The sequence below is a fragment of the Salvelinus alpinus genome, chromosome 19 (assembly GCF_045679555.1).
Source record: "Salvelinus alpinus chromosome 19, SLU_Salpinus.1, whole genome shotgun sequence".
NCBI lineage: Eukaryota > Metazoa > Chordata > Actinopteri > Salmoniformes > Salmonidae > Salvelinus > Salvelinus alpinus.
In genome coordinates, this window is record NC_092104.1 from 31,259,682 (window position 1) to 31,275,325 (window position 15,644).

Here is a 15,644-nt window from a genome sequence, read left to right on the forward strand (position 1 = left end):
TGCGCTGTTACCCGTAGCTCTGTTAAAGGAGATAATAATAAATGCAGGTCAAGTGATATTAATTGGAGGTAGCTGGCTTTGTTTCCCTCCCCTCATTGTATAAGACTTAGGACATACGTGAGTTACTTACGAAAGAACACACCTTCTCCCCAACACACTGGATACATCCCAAATAGCACCCTCTTCCCTTTATAATGCATTACTTTTGATCAGGGCCTGTAGGGCTATGGTCAAAAGTAGTGCACTTTATAGGGAAGAGGGTGCTATTTGGGACCCATCAGCCACCACTCAACAGCACCCTCGGTTCTCTCACTGATACACTATTATAGCTCTGAATCCACAGCCCCTGTTTTCTCACGTTAGGCTATTAGAAATGTTGCTGCAGAATTTATGACACTCTAGTCAGAAAAATAACGGTAACTTTGATTTTTTTCCCTTAATCAAGCGAAACACTCCCCAATTTACCAGGCAGCCTGACAGCCTCAGTAACACTAACTGTCATTCCCTCCTCCACGGGTGGGGGGCGGGGGATTATAGCCACAGGGGTGTGTGGGTGGGTGTGTGAACTGTTTCCACCCCTACACCCCCTCTCCCAATCCCTAAGCACGAAGCATCATGTTACATTGAGGGGGCTATCAATCACCATGTCCTTCACTACAGATCTACTTCAGTATATAAGACTGTTTATCACCATGTGCTTCACTACAGATCTACTTCAGTATATAAGACTGTTTATCACCATGGTCTTCACTGCAGATCTACTTCAGTATATAAGACTGTTTATCACCATGTCCTTCACTACAGATCTACTTCAGTATATAAGACTGTTTATCACCATGTCCTTCACTACAGATCTACTTCAGTATATAAGACTGTTTATCACCATGTCCTTCACTACAGATCTACTTCAGTATATAAGACTGTTTATCACCATGTCCTTCACTACAGATCTACTTCAGTATATAAGACTGTTTATCACCATGTCCTTCACTGCAGATCTACTTCAGTATATAAGACTGTTTATCACCATGTCCTTCACTACAGATCTACTTCAGTATATAAGACTGTTTATCACCATGTCCTTCACTACAGATCTACTTCAGTATATAAGACTGTTTATCACCATGTCCTTCACTACAGATCTACTTCAGTATATAAGACTGTTTATCACCATGTCCTTCACTGCAGATCTACTTCAGTATATAAGACTGTTTATCACCATGTCCTTCACTACAGATCTACTTCAGTATATAAGACTGTTTATCACCATGTCCTTCACTACAGATCTACTTCAGTATATAAGACTGTTTATCACCATGTCCTTCACTGCAGATCTACTTCAGTATATAAGACTGTTTATCACCATGTCCTTCACTACAGATCTACTTCAGTATATAAGACTGTTTATCACCATGTCCTTCACTGCAGATCTACTTCAGTATATAAGACTGTTTATCACCATGTCCTTCACTGCAGATCTACTTCAGTATATAAGACTGTTTATCACCATGTCCTTCACTGCAGATCTACTTCAGTATATAAGACTGTTTATCACCATGTCCTTCACTACAGATCTACTTCAGTATATAAGACTGTTTATCACCATGTCCTTCACTGCAGATCTACTTCAGTATATAAGACTGTTTATCACCATGTCCTTCACTACAGATCTACTTCAGTATATAAGACTGTTTATCACCATGTCCTTCACTACAGATCTACTTCAGTATATAAGACTGTTTATCACCATGTCCTTCACTACAGATCTACTTCAGTATATAAGACTGTTTATCACCATGTCCTTCACTACAGATCTACTTCAGTATATAAGACTGTTTATCACCATGTCCTTCACTACAGATCTACTTCAGTATATAAGACTGTTTATCACCATGACCTTCACTACAGATCTACTTCAGTATATAAGACTGTTTATCACCATGTCCTTCACTACAGATCTACTTCAGTATATAAGACTGTTTATCACCATGTCCTTCACTACAGATCTACTTCAGTATATAAGACTGTTTATCACCATGTCCTTCACTACAGATCTACTTCAGTATATAAGACTGTTTATCACCATGACCTTCACTACAGATCTACTTCAGTATATAAGACTGTTTATCACCATGTCCTTCACTACAGATCTACTTCAGTATATAAGACTGTTTATCACCATGTCCTTCACTGCAGATCTACTTCAGTATATAAGACTGTTTATCACCATGACCTTCACTACAGATCTACTTCAGTATATAAGGCTGTTTATCACCATGTCCTTCACTGCAGATCTACTTCAGTATATAAGACTGTTTATCACCATGACCTTCACTACAGATCTACTTCAGTATATAAGACTGTTTATCACCATGTCCTTCACTACAGATCTACTTCAGTATATAAGACTGTTTATCACCATGTCCTTCACTGCAGATCTACTTCAGTATATAAGACTGTTTATCACCATGACCTTCACTACAGATCTACTTCAGTATATAAGACTGTTTATCACCATGTCCTTCACTGCAGATCTACTTCAGTATATAAGACTGTTTTATTTGATATCATTCCACCAATTTTGCTCCAGTCATTAAGGTGCCACCAACCTCCTGTAGTGCACATCACGCACAAGTAATGCACCAGAGATGCTATTCCAAATCCTTATCTCAGGGCACTGCTGACATGGCTTTTTATTATCCATCTTACAGACATGCACTGTTTATAAAAGTGGAACCATACAGGGGCACAACGTTGGTTTTAGAAGTTGGGGGGGTCACATTTTCTTTTAGGGGCTAGATCAGCTTTAATATTGCAGATAGATTGTGGCTTCCATCAACGTAATTATCTGCATAATTTCAAATCCCCCATATATATTTGTTGTAAATATATACAGTACCAGTCAAAAGTTTGGACACACCTACTCATTCAAGGGTTTTTCTTTATTTTTTAGCATTTTCTACATTGTAGAATAATAGTGAAGACATCAAAACTATGAAATAACACATGGAATCATGTAGTAACCAAAAAAGTGTTAAACAAATCGAAATATATTTTACATTCTTCAAAGTAGCTACCCTTTGCCTTGATGACAGCTTTGCACACTCTTGGCATTCTTTCAACCAGCTTCATAAGGTAGTCACCTGGAATGTATTTCAATTAACAGGTGTGCCTTGTTAAAAGTTAAGTTTCTTCAAGTGCAGTCACAAAACCATTAAGTCCTATGATTAAACTGGCTCTCATGAGGACCGCTACAGGAAAGGAAGGCCAGCATCCCGGAGTCGCCTCCTCACTGTTGATGTTGAGACTGGGGTTTTGCGGGTACTATTTAATGAAGCTGCCAGTTGAGGACTTGTGAGGTGTCTGTTTCTCAAACTAGACACTCTAATGTAGTTGTCCTCTTGCTCAGTTGTGCACTGGGGCCTCCCACTCCTCTTTCTATTCTGGTTAGAGCCAGTTTGCGCTGTTCTGTGGAGAGAGTAGCACACAGCCATTGTACGAGATCTTCTAAAACCTATGGGTGCAAACAACGTTTCCACGATGGGCTATTAGCAGGACAATAGACTTTTCAACCTTTAGAAAAGGATAGCTCTGGCTAGGTGTGAATTATTTTGTTTTAAATAATCCCCCCAATTTGCTATGTATTAAGTACTCTAAAGTTTTACATTTCTAACTACAAACATCATGCAACTGCAAAATGTTGTGTAAGCCATATACTGTAGAGTATTTCTTCATCAACATCTTTATGCTTTTGTTAATAAAAAAATAATAAAAATACTCTTTCAAAATGCAGATGTTTATTTCAACTATCAGCAGAACAGTTGACTCTTGCCGAGTTTATGGACTTTAAATATATTAATGGCTCCATAGCGAATTACTATAGGAATAAATATCACTGAATGACAGCATGGGGACTGGTCTTGATAATCAATCAGATTTTTATTTGTAAATGTTAGGATTATTTTGCACTATCACAATATTAAAAACTTTCAATTGCATCCATGAATTAAATCGCTTTAGCCGACATGTTGCGGTTCATCTGATGAAGGTGCACATGGACCTATTTATATAATGAATATGAATTCAGAGGGCAGAAATTATTAAATATTAAAGCATTAGACCTCTCACTAAAGGCGTCAGTGATACAAAAGTTATACTTCAATCCGAACTGGTTTTGCGGCGCGCAAAGTTCTTTGTTTGTCAGACGAATCATTAGGTTGAAACTACAGAACAGTACAAAACAAGAGAACGCACATGGTTAATGTTCCAAAAAATGTTTTATATATATAATCTCTTACAGAGCCTTTCCATAACTCCACTCAAGTTTTTTCAATTGTTTTCTGACTGTGATTAGAGCGATCTTGTACGCTGATGCCAGCAGATTCCAGATTGCCTTTGCCGATCGCTCATCATTTTCAACCATCAGTGAGTTGATGGCTTGAATAATCTTGCTGGAAATGAATATCACGGTAGATGCTGTGTTTATGGTTGATTGCCAATATGAAAAACAGTCAAATTCAGTTGTGAATTCAATCGCTTTATTCGGTCGTGATTGGGAGTCCCATGGCGCACAATTGACCCAGCATCGTCCGGGTTTGGTCGGTGTAGGCCGTCATTGTAAATAAGAATTTGTTATTAACTGACTTGCCTAGTTAAATCATTTAAAAAATGTAAGGCTCCTTTCTCTTCTCTGTGCTGGAGTTATTTTCAGAATAAAGTAGGCTAATGAAGGCAACTAATTGTTGCTTACTGGAACACCCAAATTCATCCAATTGTTATAATAGGATTTGAAGCAATAGCCTACCCGCGTGTGTTCAACTATTTCAGCACCGTTTCGCGCTGCTCTGAGTCAAGCATGGGGAATGGTATTGATAAATCAATGAGATTTTTATTTTCACTGAATCTCCGTTTGGGTATTGGTTAGACTACAATTAGGGTGTGGAAATGTTAGGATTATATTGCTCTTCACTCGCAGTCACTTAGTAGCCTACTCCCAACCGGTCACGTTGTACAGCGCCAACTTTTGAAAGCCAGTCAACGCCCCCCCCCACCCCCCTATGTTAACACAACTTTTTCTCTCTTTCTTATTCTCCTATTTTCTTCTCGCTAAATAAAGGTACTGTAGTTGCCCAGATACTTCCCACCTTTCCCTCAGCTATACATCCAAGTCTCTTCCTATAACATCTGCCTCCATCTAATCCTTGTTTAGTGTTACTGAATCAGGCGCTGTCTGTCAGATGTATAATTGTTTGTTTTTCTTGGAATAGAAACACCATAATATTAATCAAATTAATTAAGCTACATTTCTTAATCAATCCCATATACTATGTTCTTACAAAAAAAGGTTTTAACTTCTCTAGTACAGCCAATATAAAAAATGTAAAAGTTCTCAAAGATGCCCTCTAGTGGTCAAACTAGCACTAACTAGCATTAATGGCAACAATGGCTGACACTTAAATAACGTGCCGTAGAATTCTGCGACAGCCCGCAAGCTGTGTTGCAGTACGACACAACTTTTATACAAAGAACCACTGTAAATCCATTCGGATAAACACTCCAAACAGCCTACCAGACTGCTCGGAGGCGTCCGCCTGGTCCTAAAGCACACTCTTGCCGTGTTTTGTATTACATTCCAATGCCAAAAATGCAATTTCAGAATGTCAGGGGGGGGACATGTCCATCCCCGTCCCCAATGAAAGTTGCACCCCTGGAACCATGACATGGTTAATGACAGCTCATACAGCTGCCTACAATACAAACACACATTGTCATAGTGTGTCCTTCCCAGAGGCGTCAGCAGCAGCAGCAGCTTGAGCAGAATTCAAGTGGATCACTATAAATAAACTGTCTCTGTTGCCATGCTCCAATGTGTATGCGAATTGCGACGCTATAGCTGCTGTTATGAGCCTATGTAACAGAGGATATGATCAGAGGACAGCCTAGTTATTGTTGGTATACATGTGTGTGTGTGAGACTGTTCCCCTTTCTCAAGGTGTGTGCGTGTGCGTGCGCACAGAGGGAGGCAGAAAGCTTTGTGGGCGGTCAAGGTCACCTTGGAATGCAAATGCAGTACACTGCATGAACCCTTGGCAGCCGTATTAAAATGATCACCTCCCCCCTTCTGAACACTGTGCTGTGGGTGCAGCAGTGCATGCTGCTGAGGAGAAGAGCCACAGTAACAGTAGTATATCTCTGCTATCACATCTCTGCATTGACCTTGCCCTTTTAGAGGAGGTCAGAATTGCGCAGTGGCCTGATCACTACTGTTGGTCTCTTCAGGAAAGCTTTACTGATCGTGGGAAAGAGGCAGAGAGAATAGCAGAGAGGTGATCAGTAGATAGATATTTTATTGAAGACTGCAAAGAGATGACAGATTGTTTGACCTGTATGTCCTTGACTGTAGTTTCCACATGAGGTTAACACCAGTATCATATTGTATCCCTCACACACCTGCACACCGTGGTAGTTTTGTGATCTGTGAAGCACTGTCCCTAATGCTCACTGTAATCTGTGCAGCAGTGAAGCCGTTAACTATTGATTTATGCCGTCAAGCAGGGAAGGCAAGCAGCGGGAGGGAGGGGGGCTATGGCATTGGGGAAGTAGTAATGCATTCTGGTCTAGGTTCTATAGGTCTCGGCAGCCGGCAGTCATCTATCTCCTCTCTGCCTCGCCCTCCCTCCCTCCTTCCCTCCTTTCCACTCTGCACTGCATTGAGAGAAGCATGTGGAGGAGAATTGTAAATGTGCTGTGCTCTGAGTGTGTGTGCAGCGAGAGCGTTTCAGAGAAGAAGAGCCGAAGCTAGGAGAGGGAGAGAACACGAATGCAAGAGGGGAGCGCCTGCCTCACTTCCCTTGTCATAGCGTGCGGGCGTGTGAATGTGTGTGTGAGCAGTGCGTGTGCCCGCTGCAATGCTGAATAAGGACAATCGCTGCTGCCTCCGCCCCCCCGCGCCAGGATGATGTAGCGGCCCAGGCTAGTGTCGCTTCTCGGGAGCGCCGGGCCTGCAGAGCAGAGAGGAGAGAGAGGGGGATGAAGGGCCGGGGCTGCTGGGAACCAGGGACGGTCCGCTCCTTCTGCAACTCGGGCTGCCTCAGTAAACTGAACCAGGGTCAGTACAGCAGCTACAGCTCAGCCTCAGGAGGAGACAGCCTCCACACTCCTCTCACACCACCCCGGAGGAAAACTTCGGCCTGCCACCTCCTCCACCTCGTATGCCTCGGAGGTATCCATCCATTTATCCATCCATCTCTCTGTATCGAACCGGCGCTTTCTGGCTTTTGGCTCAATTCCGCGCTGCTTGGTCCGACTGCAGCCTGGCCGGTGTTAGTGCTTTGGACCATCCACAGCAGCAGCAGAGTTGAGATGGGTGGACCTGCGTTCATGGGGATGCAGCCTCCCCTCCCACTCCTTTCCCTCCCTCCCTCTCTTCCTCCTCTCCCTTCCTCTCTCTCTCCCTCTCCCATTCACTCCCTCTGTCTTCCGGCTGCTTCACTTTGTGTTTGCACGTAGAAGTTATGAAACTTGCAACATGCTAGCTAGCCCCTAGCTGTGTATATCTGCATGCCATAGTTGTCTGTGCATGTACAGTATGTGAGTAGAGTGTTAATAGTAACAGTAGTCCACATATGATGATGACATTGAGGATTGTAAAGATGCTAGCTCTTGCGGCTCCCTGGGTCCTAGAGCCCCTCCGCAGAGTCATGGAGATGATGACATTGAGGATTGTAAAGATGCTAGCTCTTGCGGCTCCCTGGGTCCTAGAGCCCCTCCGCAGAGTCATGGAGATGATGACCACACTTATGCAGTTCAATGCAGTGTGTGACACTGCACTATAGTAACTGTACCAGCATAAATCTACTTTGGGTTACTTTATATTTATTTTCGGGGTGTAAGTTGAATAAATTAGTCTACTTTATCACCATGTGAATATGCAATTCATTTACATTATGTTTCTGTTAGGGGATTACACATTTGTAACAGCAGTTTATCAGTCCAAGGTTAGATTTGGTTCTTAGTTTTTAAACTTTATTTGGGGAACTCCATGTCAGCTGTGTGTCAGAGTGGTAATGTGTGACTGTTGGTGCAGGCCTGTGTAACTAACCAAGCATGGTATGTGAGGTGAAGTGATGGGGATGAACCCATTCATGGACTTTACAGTTTGTGTGTTGAGTGAGTTGAGCTGTGGTTGAAATTATGTCAGTTAAAGTTTGTATTTTTTATTGTCATAATTTGGTCCTTTGATTGGTCACAGTCTCTTATACCGTAAACCAGGGGTAGGCAATCCTGTTCCAGGAGTGCCGCAGGTACTGACGGATTTTGTTCCAACTAGGTTAATTGATCAGTTCAATGATTGCCTAATTCAACACACCTGGTCTTCCAGGTCAGTTAAATCAAAAACATGAAGCGCTTGCGACACTCCAGGACCAGGGTAGCCAAACTACCCCTGCCGTAGACTCTACTGCACAATGACCATGTTTTCTCTCTTTCTCTCCATCCCTCTTTCCCCCCTCTCTCACTCTATCAATCTCTCCCCCTGGAGGTGGTAGTGATGGTTCACTAGGACAGCTGTGTGCTCCTGCCCTGGGCTTTCTGTACCATCTCTGCTCTCCACTCGGCATACACACACACACACACACACACACACACACACACACACACACACACACACACACACACACACACACACACACACACACACAGTTTTTTTTTTCAAAGACTAAAAATGGGACCTGATGCGTCTCTGCTTGTCACTCAGCATTAAGGAGGTAGATTGCGGTTAAGGCCCAGCAATAGACTAGCATCTTGTCCAGTCTATCGCACACATAGGGAGTTCCGTACCGGTAAGGAGATAGTCTCCTGCTCCTATGAGATGTTCCGGTTTGCACAAGCCGAGGCAAGGGCTGTGACGATACCAGTATCCAGGGTTGAAAGTAAGGTGGTCCGGTATGGTGTGCCGGCAAAATAAATAGTGGGGGTACGCCGTACTGGTAAGAAATGAAATCTACTTTCACCCTTGCCAGTATTGCAATATGTTTTCCGTAGCATAACTGAAAACACTAAGCAGACTAAACTCTTGGTCCTTTAAAAACCTGCTGTATGTAAAATATTCTGCTATAGCTTGGGAAGGAAATGTGACTCAATGACAACATCATGATGTTTGTTTCCAACATTAGGGCTATTTTCCTAAAGAAGTTCAACCCTTGCCACGATAGTAACAAGTATCACGATAGTAACAAGTATCACGATAGTAACAAGTATCACGATACTGGTATGGTCCTGACCCTACTACTATCAGATAAAACCGTGACCAGAAACCATGTAGAACTCAGTACAGACTGTTTCACTGTAACTGACCGTCATCCACAGTCTTTTCATGAACTTTCCTTCTGGCCTCTTGAATTGCTATATCTCATTGACCCTGTCATCATGCATGTAGTAGAACCCTACAGCACCACTGTGGTTTCCCAGGCCAGTCGCCTACACTTTCCCTTCCCAGCATGCCCTCTCACAAGGACGAGGAGGTGCCACTGAGGTGCTGAATTTGCATTTAGTGGAGGAACACAAATTAATGTCCATGCCTGTAGAGAGTGGGAGGGAGAGCAGAGGGCAATTTCCTCTTGAAGGGCCCTGATGTAAAAAGGGCTTTTATAAATACATTTGATGAATTGATTGATTGATCAAAAGTAGTGCACAATATAGGGTATAGGGTGCCATTTGGGACAGAACCTGAATGTGCTGTGGATCGATCAACATATTGGCTCTCTAAAATGTCCCCTCCTTGTAAAGCCTGCTATACTACGCCAGGCAGGAAATAGAATATTGCCCCTCTGTCTAATAAATATTCATATGGATTTATTTCAGATCCCTTTCAGCACTTTTTTACAATTACATTTTACTTTTGTTTTCATTGAAAGCTGATCTTTTGCTTTCTGGTAAAATGTGAGTTACGCTGCCCCTTACTCACCAAACCCTCGGTTTGTTCTTATATTGTGTTCAATATTCTACTAGAAGTGTACTGCAGAGGTTGGGGGGACAGTGATAGGTTGCTCTGCACAGTTCCTAATTTGGTTGCTTTGAGCCGGGCGCTGTGTTACTGGGTTTAACCTGCCGTCTCCTCCATTTGTCTTCACTTGATGCATCTCAGGGGAGCCCAGCAGCCAGTTAGCAATTACTGCTCAGGATTACACTCTCCTCCCTCTCCTGGCCCAGGACACACCGCTCACACTCTCTCCCCTCTATCCTCTCTCCCCTCTATCCTCTCTCCCCTCTATCCTCTCTCCCCTCTATCCTCTATCCTCTCTCCCCTCTATCCTCTCTCCCCTCTATCCTCTCTCCCCTCTATCCTCTCACCTATCTAGTCACTCACTCTAACGCTCTCTCTCTCTCTATCCCACTCCTCTATTCTCTTTCTCTCAAACTCCCTCGCTCAGCTCCCTGTGTCTCTCTTCTCCTTGATGAATCTGACTACTCTAAAAGCAGACAGACACGCAAGTACATACTAGTCCGTCGGTACTACTAAATATAACCTACTCTCCAGATTTCATGGGTAGTTATGCATTACCTACCAATGCACCATTTCTCCATCCACGGCCTCCTTTAACCTCAGGTGTGCGTGTGGTTTGGGATGTGAGCTGAGCTGGATGAGGTAGAATAGCTTGAGTCTGTACTTGGAATATACTGTATATGGAGCAGAGAGGGGATCTGATAGGATTTCTGAAGTGGGATTATTTACAATTTTACATTTTAGTCATTTAGCAGAAGCTCTTATCCAGATCGACTTACAATAGCAATTAGGGTTAAGTGCCTTGCTCAAGGGCACATTGGCAGATTTTCAGCTTGTCGGCTCGAACCAGCGACCTTTTGGTTACTCACCCAACGCCCTCCTCCCACTAATTGTAATGGGTTCTCTGCAAAACAATGCATTGATTACTGATTAGGGTCACTTAAAATGGTATTTGGTACTGTATCTCATAAACATATTAGCCATTATATGTTCTATGCAGTGAGGATGTGATTCTTCACATTATTTATTATGATGAACTGTTAATAATTATCTCATTATTACCTCATCATTATCCCATCATTCTATGTCTAGGCTACCCAGAGACTAAAGTACAGCCGTCTTCCCTCTGTCTGTTGTGTGAATGTCAGTGTTAACACACAGAGACAGGCTTTCTGCATGACTCCATGCGTGCTCCTGGGGTAGATCAGATCTCCATGCTAGTGGATGTACCCTGAACCAAACCACTGATCTGACAGCACATCCTCAGGAAGAGCTGGAGACGGGGTCTGTCAGTTTAGTAGTACTGCACTGCTCTCCTAATTACACAACCATCTCTTTCTCTCTCTCTCTCTCTCTCTCTTTCTCTCTCTTTCTCTCTTTCTTATTTCTTTCTCGCTCTCTGTCAGACCAGACGTGTGAAATTAGCAGTTTGCATGCTAAGAAGGATGTGGAAGGTAGAGGTTATTGGACATTTAGTTGTGGGTTTACTTGACGTCTAATGACTAGGGTTTTTTTCAGGAAGATTATAGACATCAAGATCGGCTGAAATTTAGGCATAAAATCAGAGCAGTAGAGGGAGCCTCAGCTTTCTATTGGTCTCTGTGTAATAGGTGTTCTCTGAGGTGTGGGGAGGAGGATGACACGTCGCCCTTGAGTCGTGACTCATGTGGTAATCGACTCTCTCGCTCTGTGTCGTCGACCTTGCTAAGAAGAGCCATCCCGACACATCCGTTGTCCTGTGCGTTCCGAGGGGTGGGGGGGCTGAGCATGGACACTGAGTGTAGCAGTACACTGCACCATCACAGCACAGCTCCTCATTACCTGCAGAAGATTACCATTAAGCCCCCCACACAACTCGCTGTGTACCCTGGGGCTGCTAGCCATGTGTCTTGTATTTCTGATTGGTTCACTCACTGATCAGCCACTCATATCCTGTAATCTAATGTTGTTTGAAATGCCCTTCCTTTGTTTTATATTTCATTTAATTTCCTCTGTATGTTTGATAGATGATCATCATGACAACTTTCCTTCACCTCTGGCTCACTACCAAACTAAGTCCCCTTCTGTGTAATAGCTAAAAACATTCATCTTAGCTTTTCATCTTAGCAACATTCAAAATAGCTAAAAACATTCATCTTTAGTTTCTACACATCCTAATGTCCTAGCTCTTATTAGACAACGAATACCAGTACTCCTCCCCTCTGTGATTTCACCCCATGAAACCAGTGTTTCTGTTCACAGCAGGCAGCCTCCCCATTAGCTATGAGGTGAGTGTACTGATGATGGTAGGGTCCTTTGACTTTGTTATGGATTCAGAGACTGCATGCCGGGGGCCCGGAGGTGCTGGAATGGCAATTAGTTAAGCAGACAACCTGCTGTAAGCAGATTATTCATTAAACACATAGACATAGTCCTTGGTGCATGTGACTGTTTATTTTTAAGTGCCATCACTTGGCTGGTGAACTCCTTGGCAGTGAGTTGTGAATAATGAGAGCAGGGCTTTGCTGCAGAGTTCCTTTACTCTACCTCTGCTCTAAACTTCTGTTACAACTTACCTGCCTCAACCCACCTGTCCCAAACTCATTCTCTATCGCCTCCTTTAGTGAGTGATATAGGCTATGTCAGCCAATAGTAGAGGCCTATCAGTAACCTACAACCAATCATGGCAAAGCAACAATTTCGGTAGCCCTGGCCTAAAATGATATCTGTATAGCAACATGGACAGTTAAAACTTAATACAGACTTAATACATTTATTTTCTCCTCATAAACGGTTTAAGCCCAGTCTGATCATACCCTGGCCATATCCTGTTCCTGCCTGCTGGTCTATTTATTCCTTCCCTACAGCCCCACTTAGGCCTCTCATCTTGGGATGTCCTGACGTTACCCTGCCTGCTTCGCGCAGCTGTAATTTCAGTCTGTAACTGCCAAAATAAAGGAAACACAGACATAAAGTGTCTTAATAGGGCGTTGGGCACCACAAACCACCTGAACAGCTTCAATGCACCTTGGCATCGATTCTACAAGTGTCTGGAACTCATTGGAGGGATTCTTCCACGAGAAATTCCATAATTTGGTGTTTTGTTAATGGTTGTGGAAAATGCTGTCTCAGGCGTCGCTCCAGAATCTCCCATAAGTGTTTAATTGGGTTGAGATCTGGTGCCTGAGACGGCCATGGCATGTGGTTTACATCGTTTTCATGCTCATCCAACCATTCAGTGACCAAACCATTCAGTGAGCACTTGTGCTCTATGGATGGGGGCATTGTAGCCAAAATAATGGCCTACCCAGCATTTTATACATAACCCCAAGCATGATGGGATGTTAATTGCTTAATTAACTCAGGAACCACACCTGTGGGGAAGCACCTGCTTTCAATATACTTTGTATCCCTATTTACTGAAGTGTTTCCATTATTTTGGCAGTTAACTGAATGTGGATGACTTGAACACTGTAGATCAGGATGAGCGGCATTGCTGTAGTGGCAGCCATGTCATGCAATGCCAAGTGCCAAGGCATACCTTGCTGCTACATAAAGAGAGGAGGATGGGATGGTGTTGGAGGGTTGAGTTGCATAGGGCAGCCCCTCTTGGGTTGCAGAGTTGGGTTCTGGAGGCTATATTAATGATCCTGGGGGATGCCTCTGCCATGCTTCCTCTGCTCTATATGTCTCTGCTCTACCCTAATGTATCCTATTGGCCACTACTAGTTAGTATACATCCTATAGTAGGCGGTGAGTCACTCCGTGCCTCGCCAAACAGTCCTACTGTTCCCCCTCTCTCTCTGTGGTGCCTCCTGCACTAACTGAGCCTAACTGCTCTAATTATAATTCAATTCCAGGTCTGTGAGATGGTCATGGGGAGGGTCATTCTGGGCTCCCATCTCTGTTGGTGCAGGGCTGGACTGTCTACGGAAGCTCTGCCTGCTTTTGTCTTTTCCTCTGGCTGGACAGTTTTGTCTCTCTGTGCTCCTGCACACAGCGTGGCCGTTCAGCACGCTCACGCATTACATCACCCAGTCAGAGCAGTCAGTCTCTGGCTGTCTATGCTGGTTGTGCTTGCTTACTGGTCACCACCCACTGGGTGAAGATGGAGGCCCAAGGGTGCAAACATGGTGAGTGCCCTCGTCTTCCCTTTCTTGTGTTGTTTTACCTCTCTCTCCCTCCTCTCTTTTCTCTCCTCCCTCTTCCAGGACGTCTCCCCTTTCAAATAGGAGGGTTGTTTCCCCCCTCTTTATGGATTACTGGAGGACATTTGATTAGCACAAAGAGAGACATCTTGTGCTGTCATTGTTCAGTCTCTTTAGCACTACCAAACAGTTAGGAGATGAGTTCTTTTTGTAGTCGATTGTGTGACTTGTCCCTGGCTCTCTGGGTCATATTTGGTCTTGGTTTATCATGAATGCCTGTTGATGTCTTGTTGTTATTTGATGAGCAACTGTCTGTTGGTAGCATGTCATTCTGCCAGGTCAGATTGTGGAGTAATTGCCAAGGCTCTAGACTGTCCGCAGACATACAGCCCGCGAGCCTGGGACTGGGAATGAGTCACTTTAATACACTCCACTGCCTGGTTCTCACTGCTCCTGGTGCTGCTGTCTTTATGACTCGGTTATGCCTGTGTAGAAATGGAAACGGGTAGTAGTGCCTTTCAGACTTTTTTGTCACTAGTGTGTGCAGCATGTGATGGTTTTTGTCATCACCGATGTAGGCCTACATGTTGTAAATGTGTTTGTCAGTAGTGTTAGTCTCTTCCTCTGTGAAGTCAGAGAGAGAGCTGGCATGTTGCTAGTGGGAATGTGGAAGTAGAACGGCCTTTGCTAGCTGCTAAACTGACACTTTCACATTCAAGTGACATGCTTGGAACATTCTAATCACCACCCTAGGCCTAGGCTGTGCAGGATTACTCCCTGATATAACAGATGAAGATCAGGAGGAGGAGAGGAATAACAGAAGAGGACTGGCAGACAGAGATGTATATGCAGGAATAGGCAAGAAAGAATACAACAGAGCTATGCGAGAGTAGATGGAAAGTGAAGAGGATGAAGGTGGTCGAAGAAGAGCTGAAAGACTGTGAAAATGATCTGAATGTAACTGTCATTCTTCAGAGAGAGTTTGTCCTCTAACCTGGGGTGATGGTGAGTTTCCTGATCCTTCTAGATAGATTCTAGGCTAAATCAATAACCTCCCACTCCTCAAGAGAAGCTACATTCCTTTAAAAAATGTGAAAGACCCTCCCATCTACTCAATAACATGCCAGAGCAGTAGAGGCATGTTTCTAAGGCTCCAGCGTCCAACACTCTAGTGTTGAGGGTGATGATACCTCACCTCCTTTATTTAACTTAGTACAATAAGTCATGTCTGCTGTTGCACTCGTGAAAATATTAATTTTATTTCTTATATACACTGAGTGTACAAAACATTAAGAACACCTTCCTAATATTGATTTACACCCCTTCGCCCCCCTTTTGCCTCAGAACAGCCTAAATTTGTCGGGGCGTGTACCCTACAAGGTGTCGAAAGCGTCCCACAGGGATGCTGGCCCATGTTGACTGCAATGCTTCCCACAGTTGTGTCAAGTTGTCTGGATGTCCTTTGGGTTATGGACCATTCTTGATACACACGGAAAACTGTTGAGCTTGAAAAA

The 15,644-nt window shown here is 43.6% G+C and overlaps 1 protein-coding gene across 3 annotated transcripts in view; it reads left to right on the plus strand.

The window, feature by feature from the left end:
• Positions 1–15,644, plus strand: part of osbp2b (oxysterol binding protein 2b) — an 84,217-nt gene that overhangs the window by 38,475 nt on the left and 30,098 nt on the right. Inside the window, exon 1 of one of the 3 annotated variants that reach the window (XM_071352985.1) lies at positions 6,689–7,222. The exons of the other annotated variants lie outside the window; for them this stretch is intronic. Coding sequence (XP_071209086.1) covers positions 7,030–7,222 — 193 coding nt within the window. The 5' untranslated portion in view covers positions 6,689–7,029. Of the gene's footprint in view, positions 1–6,688; positions 7,223–15,644 lie in introns of those variants that run through there. 3 annotated transcript variants of the gene reach the window in all.